Below are 10,592 nucleotides of genomic sequence, written 5' to 3' on the forward strand. Positions count from 1 at the left end.
CCACAGCTGCTTAGCCCGTGACCGTCCCTAGGATAAACCGTCTTTGTCTTTAATCACGTTCATTCTTTTACAATTTAACTAGAGGAATCTCTTCATGTCCTTTCTCATGAAGCCATTCTGCATAAACACTCTCCACAGTCAGTCACTGAGAAGACCCAGATCAGCTTCATGCCTATGTCTTTTCCGACCTCATTCCTGTATATAAGCAGTATATAGAACTGTTTAATAGAAAATAATAAAAGAGGATGGATTGTCTTGTGTGTGTGAGACTTGAAATGAAGAGAAATGAAAAGAAACCTCTCCTGCTGATTATCAGTATCCCGGTCCTAATGCTGCTCGAGAAACCAGTGTCAAGAAAGGCGGCTGAGGCTTAATTACAGCCCGACCTTAATGAATTCCTTCGATTTACCTCAGGTCTCCACACGGAGCCACGAACCGCCTTCCCGCCCTCCCGCCGGGGGCGTCACGTGAGCGCAGGGCGGGCCGCCAACGGGCCGCGGGGTTGAGGGAGGGGCCGCCATCTTAGGGGTCAGTGGGCTGAGGGGAGCCGGCCGGGGTGGGGTGTTCCATAAGGGGCTGTAGGACCAAGTGTGGGTGAGGTGTAGCTGGAGGGTGGTCCTGCATGGAAGGGATTGAAGTTGTGGGAACCAGGGTTGGAATTGAGGTTTGTCCACTGTAATAAAGGCGAGATGGGATGGCTGTGAATGTGTGGTAGCCATGCCAGGGCTTACAGGCAATGCTGGTCAGAAGAAGTTGGGTCTCAAGTGCCATGGTCTGTGCTGCTGAATGAGAAAATGTCTCAACCAAAGCATGGGCAGTGTCTGTCTATGGCCACCACAGCCTGGGTTGCAATACCATTTCTTTAATAGCATTCTGAAGTTTCCAGCTTGATTCGCAAGCTTAATAGTATTTAATTCCCAGTGTTACTTCATGTGGCACACATCAGTGTCAGTACTTTCCTCAGCTGGAATTAGAAGCAGCACATATTCTTTACAAAACGAGATGTGGAAGCTGGTGTTGTGCTTTCTGTAATTGCAGGTGACTGCAGCCCTGCTCTGATTTTGCTTGGAATTTGCTGGAGCACTTTAAAGTTTTACTGCTAGGATTTTAAGTGTGAGATTTCCTGCTTTGGAGATCTTCAGTAGATGTCCATCTTCAAGAAGTGTGAAGAAATTGTGATTATTTAATAACAAGGAATAAAAGCTGGGAAGAACGTATTCCTAATTGAGTCTCAGGAGATGGGTGGCACTGCTCTTGTCCTTTGGCTTGTTTTGCAACTAATGCAGGAGGTAAAAGCATCCATTGGGAACTGCATCCCCAGAAAAACAGTAAAATACCAAAGTAAGTGAAAAGGAGTCATAGGGTGAGCAGAAAGAAGCATAAAACAGTACTGGGACTTAAGTTCTTAATGGGGGAGGAAGGAATGCTATTGACTGTCTCACCTCAGTGTTTGGACTTGAATTCATCAAAATGACCAAGGAATATCCAAATATAATAATAACAGTGTTGTTTATTCTTCCTGTATTAAATTGTGGAAAGAATATACATATGTTTACCTGCAAACTTTGGTGTTATTTAGAAGCTCTCTTGGAAGTACGTATAAGCTTTCACATTGTTTGGTTATAATTTGTTTTCAATCTGGATTTATTACATTACACTGAGTTTCCAGCGATAATTTGTTGTAAAATAACATCTGTGTTTCATAGCTGTAAGTGTAGAAATGTTTGTGCAAGAAGGCTTGTCCAACGTCTCCACTCTCCTCGTGGATGAAGAAACAGATACGCTGTTTGTTGGAGGCAGGGATGTAATATCTGCCCTTGATCTGAATAACATTTCCAGAGAAATTGCCAGGGTAAGTGAAGGACCTGCCTTTATTTTCAACCTGTTTTAAAATCAAAGCTGAACTTTGACCATGCCTTTATTTATTTGCACCTCATATAGTGATTTTAATAGATATAATTTTACATTTCAGATCTTGAAACCTTATTGCTAACTCTTGCTTTTGAAGCCTCTTTAATACCTCTTTCCATGTTGTTGGCTGTTGTTTTTTTAACAGCACCTTCTACTCCACTGAGGTATCTAGAATAGTGCTTATTTACCTCCATATATTCATTGTTAAGTTTATTTAGATTTTCTTTTTACATTTAATTTTGAGCTAAGTTTTGCAACGTACCAACTCAGAAGCTCGTTTTGGCTTATAGGAACACTGGTTTGCTACACAGGAAAGACAACTGGAATGCATTCGTAGAGGCAAAGACAAGGTGGGTGAGACCTTTGTTTCTTCCTCTTGTTTATTAGCTAAAATCAAAATGGCTGCGGTTTCACATTTCTTTGTAATCAAGAACTAAAATCAAGTTTGTTTGAACCTGTTGGGTTTGTTTGTGTGCTGCTAAGACAAGAAGGTTTTCAAATGTAACCTACTATGCAGTTTGAATGTGCTCTTTTTTGTTTCGTTGTTTTAGATAAGGTGCCAAAACTACATCCTCGTCCTCCATAAGATCAATGACTCCACCATGTACGTCTGTGGGACAAATGCTTATCACCCAATGTGTGACCACATGGTAATTATATTTGAATATGGGATTTACTTGAAGGAGCTCAACTCACATGGCAAGTTCTTAAATACCTTTCTAGGAATATTTCAGTTGAAAATTAGGAACTCTTCCTAGTTTGTTCTCTCATAAAACACTTGAAACTCTAAGAAAATTTTTGTTCTCCCAAATGTTATTTCTTTTTGCACAAAATTCACATTTCTAACTTCTGTGATCATCTTCCTTTAAGTGCATTTGCCAGTTGTTTGAATGTATTACACAGGAACCATGTTTTCTTCATCCTATCAAATTGAATGCTTGCCTTAGGTTATCCAGAGGACGACGATGCGTTTGCAAGGAAGAGCTGAAGAGAGCAGAGGGAAGTGTCCTTTTGAACCAACTCTGAAGTATGCATCCGTGTTTGTAGGTGTGTTTTCACTCCTGTACAACCTTGCAGGCTTTTTGTTATCTTAATTCTGCTTTTGTATATCGACCCATTTGTTCCTTAAGATTTGGCTTTGTATTTGAAAACAAAGGACTTGATGCTTTTAGTTTCCTCCAAACCTTTACAGATGGGGCGTTTTACTCAGCTACTTCAAATAATTTCTTGGGAACAGAACCTATAATACTTCGCAGCATGCAGAATCCTGTAAGAACAGAATTTAAAACGTCATGGCTCAATGGTAAGAAGCTTTTATTCATACTTCAGGCATCTGTTAATGTATGAACTGTCTCTAGAACGTAACAGTGTCTTATGCTGGTTTAGCAATGTCCAGAAGTGAAGATTAAAAGCTCTGTGCCTAAGAACTGCAGTAATGAGACAAGCCTCTGCCTCTCCATTTAAAACACAATTTCTTCTTTGATTTTTGATATTCATAAATACTTTTCAACTCTTTGCTCCACAAAAAAAAGAGTTTAACTAGTCTTGCTTTTAAATCAATACCTGCTATTTGTGAGTTTTCTTAGTGCTGACTTAAATTGCTTTCTATATTTATGCGTTTCAGAGCCAAGCTTTGTCGGCATGGAAGTAGTACCTGAAAGTGAGTTTAGTCCAGATGGAGATGATGATAAAATTTATGTGTTCTTCACTGAAACAGCTGTTGAGTTTGAATTCTATGACAAGATTCTGGTGTCCAGAATTGCCCGCGTCTGCAAAGTTAGTGTTTGAAATATGAAGGTTTTGTATACGGTATTTCAGATGAGGTTTTATATATATATATAAACAGTTTAGTGTTGAACGTTGTTCTAGCCAAACAAAACTATCTGTTTTATTCCTGAATGTTCTCCCTCTTTTCTTTTGTGCTGGAGTAGAACCAGCTGTTCAGGTTGCATCAGGCATTTAAACCTTTGTTCTATGTCTTAGAACTGTGATTTGTACTGAAAGGACAAGTATAATTTTTTACTACAGCAACATTATCTATCAGATGATAATCCATTTACATGTTTGTAAAGGGATTACAATCTATTTACACCTATATTTGACATGCTCTGCAGTGCTAATGTTATTCCTTTATTTAGGGTGATCTTGGTGGAAAACGCTTACTGCAGAAAAGATGGACTTCATTTTTAAAAGCCCGACTTTCCTGTTCCATTCCAGAACTCAACTTCCATTTCAATATCATTCAGGACATCTTTTTCCTTAGGAGAGGGAAGTGGAAGGACAGCATCTTTTATGGAATTTTTTCCCAGCAGTGGTGAGATAAAGGGCTACATATACTGCTAAGTGTGTGACGAACTGAATGAGGGTTTTCACTTCAGTTTTAATAGCCTGAGAATGGCCTTCTGGTGTTAACAGAACAAGAAGCTCTCAGCTGCTTATTCCATGTGTTTAATTGGCCCACATTTGTTTTTCTTGTAGCCTGATCTGACTGAGCAAACGCTATCATCTTCTGAAACAAAATGTTATTGGTTCCTGGGCCAAGGCCATCAATCGAACACTAACCCAAAGCTGTTATTAAGTCCCATTTGGAGAGTTATGTTTTCTCCGCTCAGATGGTGGAGTAATTAATTATGTTCAAAATTACCTAATTAGTTACACAAAGCCCTGGATTCTTCTGCTGTGCACTGCAGTACAGGAAATACCTGATATTTCAAGGTGTGGAATTATTCTTCTATTCCAAAAGCAGCATTTATCATGGCCTGCTTGTTTATGTCATGTTCTGTGGAAACTAAAGCAGAACTCCAGACTACTTTCATGTTTTAGAATTTACTGAATTTTTCTTACTGCTCTGCATGAGACAAAACGTCTCAAACTTTGCCTGTCAAAAAATACTGAAGCAGCCATGTGGGTAACTTTCATGGTTTATAAAAGCATTGGGATGCTCAGGATCCGCTTAATCAGCATCACATGGCTTAACCTGCTGCCACCTGTTCACCTGTTAGCTTATTCTTGCTGGAGCTTATGCAGTTTTATTGCTGGTTGTGGCAGGTTCTGTTCTCTGCCCTAAGAGAGGAATTTGCACAGCATTTATTCCTTTGGGTGTGGTAAAGAGACGTGGAATTTGTCAAAAAGGTCCTTGTTTTGTTACCTATTTCAGCTTATTGGAGGGTGGTTGTATGATTTTTGTTACAGAAACATGTTTAATGTAATGTTTTGTGAATGTTTTATTCCCTTAGAGAATCATGAAAACTACAACAGAGAAATAGTATTAGATATTTTTGACTGATCCTGAAAAAGATACATCCGTGCATTGTGGAGCCTGGGTTATTTTACAGTATTTCGTTCTATATACATTATTTCTTTCAATCTGGTCATCAGCTATTTTGTAGTGTTTCTTCCCATATAAAACCTGCTTTTATTTGTGGGAGTTGTTTTTCTTTCCTTCGAAGGGGAAGGTTGGACGTATCGGCTGTTTGTGCATACAGCATGACAAGTATTCAGGAAGCCTTCTCCAAAGGAAACTACAGAGGACCAATAACTGTGGAGCATTCCCATGTCAGATGGATGGTTTTTAGAGGAGAGGTGCCGGTTCCACGTCCTGGTGCTGTAAATACAGTTTTACTTGTTCTAATTAAACAATAGTTACTGTTATCTGTTTTGATAGCAAACCATTGGTGCCTGTTTTACTGATATAAGCACTGTGTTTCTAATCAGCAGAGAGCTGCTTCCTCACTGTCACAGGACAGCTGCCCTGCAGTTCTGCTCTGCAGGAGTTGTGGGGTTATTAACCGGTTTGTAGACTGCGGAAAATAACCATTGTTCTTGTTTGAAATTAAATGGAAATACAAGTATTTAGAAGAAAATGCAGCAGTTTTTACATACCTTGCTGAGATGTAAAAGCAATTGTAATCAGTTCTATTATGTTTTGTTTCCAGTGTATCGATAATTTTGCCCGGAGTATGGGGTATAATACGTCTTCTGATCTGCCTGACAAAGTCCTGCAGTTTGCTAGAGATCACCCTCTGATGGACAGCTCTGTAAATCCAATCGGTGACAGGCCAACGCTGCTGAAGAGAAGCTCAAACTACACCAGGATTGTGGTAGACAGAGTCACTGGCCTAGATAAACAGACCTACGATGTCATGTTTCTAGGAACAGGTAAGCGTTTTAATTTTAGAAGATATTATTCATCTTTGTGTGTTTTGTGACAGATTTTCTTTTTCAGCACTTCAAAAAAGTAAAAGAATTCATTAGCTTTGTTTGAAGTTTTGCATTCAGAAGCTGTCTTGCTAGTTGAATATTTTCCTACCAGTTAGATTAAATGTTTTTGGCTTGTTGGACATTAAAAGGTTCTCTTTAGAAACTTTCCATATCAAAGGAGACTTCACATAACGATATTTGCAAATTCAGGGATTGTTTGAGGTCTTTATTCCCAGGAAAAAAAGAAAAAAAATCATTATTAAAAGAAGAAATAAACATTGCTTTGAAGCATTACATAAATTCCTTCTGCCCAGGAATGTCTGGTATATCTCATCTAATTTGAATGTGAATTATCAGGCTAAAATGTTATGTGATGTTTAAACAAGTTCATAGTTAAAAATACATTTCTTTTTATGTAGATGATGGATATTTGCATAAAGCTTTCAATTGTGATGGAGAAATGTTCATTGTGGAAGAGCTGCAGCTGTTTCTGTCCCCTGAACCTGTACAGTTCCTGCAGCTGTCTGCTAAAAAGGTAGAGCTGCTGTCCCTGCATATGGAAAGTGACTGCTATAATAACTTGCCTCAGGCCTTGCTCTTCTGTAGTGTTCTTCTGACTTTAAATTGCCTGTAAATACCTCCTAATTCTGTTTCCATCACATACCAACTAGTAACAGAAGCACAATACATGTTTTTATCTATAGATAAAAAGTATGTTCGTGTAAGAATATTATGAACCAACTTAGGATGATTAAAAGAAATAGGGAAGAAACTGTTGTTTTATGTGTTACACAAAGCTGTTTTTTCTCATTTATTCTTTTAAGGATTTTAGTTTACTGATTATTTTTTTAATATATAAACCATGTTAGAAAATAACAGCTTAAAATCTCGTTCACCATTATGAAACAAAAACTCCCTCCTACGTTTCCAGGGGATGCTCTATGTGGGGTCCCTGTCTGAAGTCGTACAGCTTCCAGTTTCGGGCTGCCACCGATACAAGAACTGCTTGGATTGCGTCCTGGCAAGAGACCCGTACTGTGCGTGGTCTCAGGCTTCCCATGCTTGTGTTCTGCTGTCAGATCAGTCTGGTGATACAAAGTAAGTAATGAGCTGTTGTTTCAGCTGTGGGTCTGTCAGACGGCTTTATAAGTGCAATGCAACACTGGGAGGGTTCCAAGAAATTGTGCTTTAAAAGCTGGAAAATCTTTGGTTGGTTGTTATTGTTTTATTGATATTTTTGTTTTCCCAGGGATTTAATTCAAAATGTGAGATACGGGGATGCTTCCAGCTGCCTTAGTGTAGGTATGTGAGCTTTTATTTTAAGTATTTTAACATCATGCAGTTGTTCAGTGCGTGCTCACTGGAATTCTTACACTATAGAAAAAGGCAGAATTACAATCATGCTCACTATTACTCTTTCTAAACTAATAAAGATAGGGAAAAAACCCACATTCAGTACCACCTAATGCTCTTAACCCTTTCAGTCTCAAGGTCAACATAAGTGTGTCCCAGCTGAAGTTGTTAGCATCCCTCCCATGTGTACTTTGAGGTACAACACATTAGTTGTCCTAATATAAATGTCACTGCTTTAGGATGCTGTTCTGCAGATACACCACAAAAACTATTCAGAAGTACACTAAAAAAGAAGGTGATTTGTTATCAGCCATTGAAAATACTTCTTTTTAGTGCAGTTGGTATTCTTTTGTGGCTACATGTGGAGGTGAGCCAAAAGCAGGTTAAAATGTGGAGGTCTTAAACTTCTGGTCCTGTATCCTTGGGTTACGCATCAGCAGGAGTAAGGCCAGCAAGATGCACTCTGTGCCCCTATACATCACCGACACACCTCTTAGTCATGAGATTTCTTTGTCTTTACTGCTTATGTGTTCATTACCTGTTTTCAGACTGGTAGATTCAAACTGATATGTTTTGAACACGTATCTGGTTTTGTACGTTAAACTAAATCTTCAATGTTCTTACTTAACAACGTTATCTTTGTAATTGCAGAGAATGATGTGAGGAAATACCTCTTTACCATTGGAAACAATGTGCATCTTAAATGCGTTCCTCTTTCAAATCTGGCAAGAGTAGTGTGGAAGTTCAATGGAAGCCAAATTCAAGATAAGGACTCTAAATACCTCCTCTACGATGGAGGAATAGCAATATTGAATGTGACGGTGGCTGAGACTGGATTCTATGACTGCTTCTCAGTAGAGAAATCCAAAGCAAAGGAATTCTTCATCACTGTGGCCCGCTATGCCCTTTATGCACATCAAGGTACAGAGAAGGCAGATGTTAATGCTGCAGCAGATAACAACAGTGAAGCAGAAGCTGTGGGTTTTCAGTCTTCAGGATCAACTTATTTACTGAAAGGTGCAACAAAGCAGAAATTTGTGGGCAGCCAAAAGGAGAATCTTCTTTTAAAGCTCCTGACTGCTGGTTTTGCTATTCTTTTCTTTTGCTTGTTCATTTGGAATTTCTACAAGGGCCATATATCACTGCCTTGGAAGATCAGAAAGACCAGCTCCGAAGACACCGATGAAGACTTGGAAAATCCAGAACTGGCAGAGCTGCGGTCAAGATCGGAGCTGTAAGGGAGAATTCAGCCATACAAACCAACATGGCTTTTCTTAATGAATAAATGCTGCTGAGTTTTTCTCAGCACAGTGTAGGGCGTGCAGCTCGTGGAGCTGTTTGGCTCAGATGGCGTCTCCTCCTAAGGAACGTGGAATGTAAATTTGGGTAGGAGTCAGAAGCTCAGAACTGAAGACGACGAGCTGCATTGTGCATTGCACAGCCCTGTTACCAGCTGGTACTTTTAAAAGCAAAACACCTTTTTGACACATTAGAACCATAAGAATAAATATCTTTTTTTCCCCCAAAAATTGACACTGATCCAATTTTTGTATCATTGGACTCGTCCAGTTACAGCAATGAATACTTCAGAAGCTAATAATACTTAGCAGTTCGTGCCTTTCACCTTCAGACTTGCATTTAATCTACGAATAGCAACTAATTAAGTCTCCTGGTGCCCCAGGAGGTTGTTACTACCCTCATTTTTCACGAGGTTAAACTACTTGTCACTGACCACAGTATTGGTGTCAGATCCAATGCTTCCTTAGAAGTCCCTGAGTCGTCTTCACTTCTATTTTCCCCTTTTTTTTCTAACACTTCCCATCTTTTTCTGTCTGGAGGCATCACAAAGTGGCATAAATACTGCCTTGTTGTTCTGGAACCATTTATAAGGTTTGATGATCAGATTTCCTTTGGTTACCTGTATTCCTTCTCCCTGCATTCACGGGGTTTCATGGAGATGAACGATGCAGACGGGATAGCGATGTGTAATGAAGTAGGAAGTGGTCAATGTGTCCATCCTTCCCTCTGGGGACTCAGTCTCTTCCCTCATGGAAGGAGATGCAGATGGGACACAGAACCCCATTTCAGCAAATCCTCACAAGGCTACATTTGGTTTTAGTTCAATTCCTGCTGATCTAATTACCCTAATTGAAACGTGTAAAATAATTAGCTTTTAAGAGTCGTAGATAAGTTACCGTTAACAGGTCGATATGAAAGATACCGTGCCCTACTTTAAGCAGTATCTTCAGTGCGCTTTTAGTCCTTGTGTCATTGGTTCCCATGTGGGAAGCCAGGAGCGTTGCTGGTGCTCAGTGGTGCAGCAGTGCCAGGGCAGAGCTGGAGCTGCTGGTTCCATTGCCAGCTCAGAGCAACCATCTGCAGCTGCTCCAACTCATGACCTGCCGTGACCCATCTGAGCACAGCAGTGTGCTGTAAAATGACATTCCTTCCCCACAGCCCCTAACACCGTTCAGCTCTCTTGGTTCCAGAAGTCTTTATTCGTGGCTGCTGCCGTCATTTCAAGCAGGGCTCAGACTTCATCTGATGTTACACTTAGAACACAGCAGCAAACTGTAGCCTCAGATGTGAGTAATAACAGTGCAAACATGGGAGACAGAATTACACCTATCCCAGTAAACCTCCTTTTTGAATGCCTTAAAGAGTGGAGGTGAAACGCTGAAAGCAAAGGATGGAAGTGTTGGTTATCGCTCATGTTTGTGCTGATAGCATTGAGTTACAAACACTGCTGCCAGCTTTTATTGTAAAATTACCAGTAAGGAGCTTAGTGTTTTGGTACAGGTTCTAAAATAGTTCATGCACAGAGAAATGAATGTGCGGAACTGTATGGGATTAGCAAAAGGTCTCTTGGGAATGTTGCCCATTAAAGTGCCTGATGTTATTTACTGCAAGCTGAGGATGGCTGCAGGCAGTGGGACCGATGGGCCCTGCCCTGTGTAGGTAATACAGTGATGTGAATCCACTCTGATTTCTGTCACCAGTGGCTAAACAGGCTGTGTTCACAAGCAGGCCTCCATCCCATTTGTCTTATGTGTGGGAACACCAGGCTGGGTGCACTCTGGGCTTTGCCTACAGAACTCAAGCAGCAATCAGAACAGCTGCTGTGTGCA

At 40.2% G+C, this 10,592-nt stretch overlaps 1 protein-coding gene across 4 annotated transcripts; it reads left to right on the forward strand.

Annotated features, from left to right (window-relative positions):
• The first annotated feature begins 479 nt into the window (after positions 1-479).
• On the forward strand, positions 480-9,947 carry LOC107325350 (semaphorin-4E-like). Of its 4 annotated transcripts, none has more exons than XM_015886095.2 (15): positions 480-528; positions 1,039-1,341; positions 1,707-1,852; positions 2,202-2,261; positions 2,463-2,561; positions 2,859-2,958; positions 3,104-3,214; positions 3,536-3,687; positions 4,050-4,225; positions 5,361-5,517; positions 5,847-6,069; positions 6,531-6,646; positions 7,043-7,209; positions 7,361-7,413; positions 8,116-9,947. In XM_015886095.2, the coding sequence occupies exons 2-15, from the start codon at positions 1,239-1,241 to the stop codon at positions 8,700-8,702; spliced, it is 2,250 nt and encodes a 749-aa protein (XP_015741581.1). In that variant the 5' UTR covers positions 480-528; positions 1,039-1,238; the 3' UTR covers positions 8,703-9,947. The 4 variants fall into 4 exon arrangements, with proteins under 4 accessions (XP_015741581.1, XP_015741580.1, XP_032296904.1 ...); XM_015886094.2 differs by lacking the exon at positions 480-528 and adding an exon at positions 547-664; XM_032441013.1 differs by lacking the exon at positions 480-528 and having other exon boundaries at positions 547-1,341.
• The last annotated feature ends 645 nt before the right edge of the window (positions 9,948-10,592 follow it).

Source organism: Coturnix japonica, chromosome 28 (genome assembly GCF_001577835.2).
Source record: "Coturnix japonica isolate 7356 chromosome 28, Coturnix japonica 2.1, whole genome shotgun sequence".
Taxonomy (NCBI): Eukaryota; Metazoa; Chordata; class Aves; order Galliformes; family Phasianidae; genus Coturnix; species Coturnix japonica.

What these genes read in the sequence shown, in the direction of transcription:
- LOC107325350 (XM_015886095.2), top strand. Translation starts at nt 1,239, where the DNA reads ATGGGTGGCACTGCTCTTGTCCTTTGGCTTGTTTTGCAACTAATGCAG. An exon ending in TTTCCAGAGAAATTGCCAGG is followed by an intron (nt 1,853 to 2,201) that starts GTAAGTGAAGGA and finishes TTTGGCTTATAG; the next exon opens with GAACACTGGTTTGCTACACA. An exon ending in GATCAGTCTGGTGATACAAA is followed by an intron (nt 7,210 to 7,360) that starts GTAAGTAATGAG and finishes TTGTTTTCCCAG; the next exon opens with GGATTTAATTCAAAATGTGA.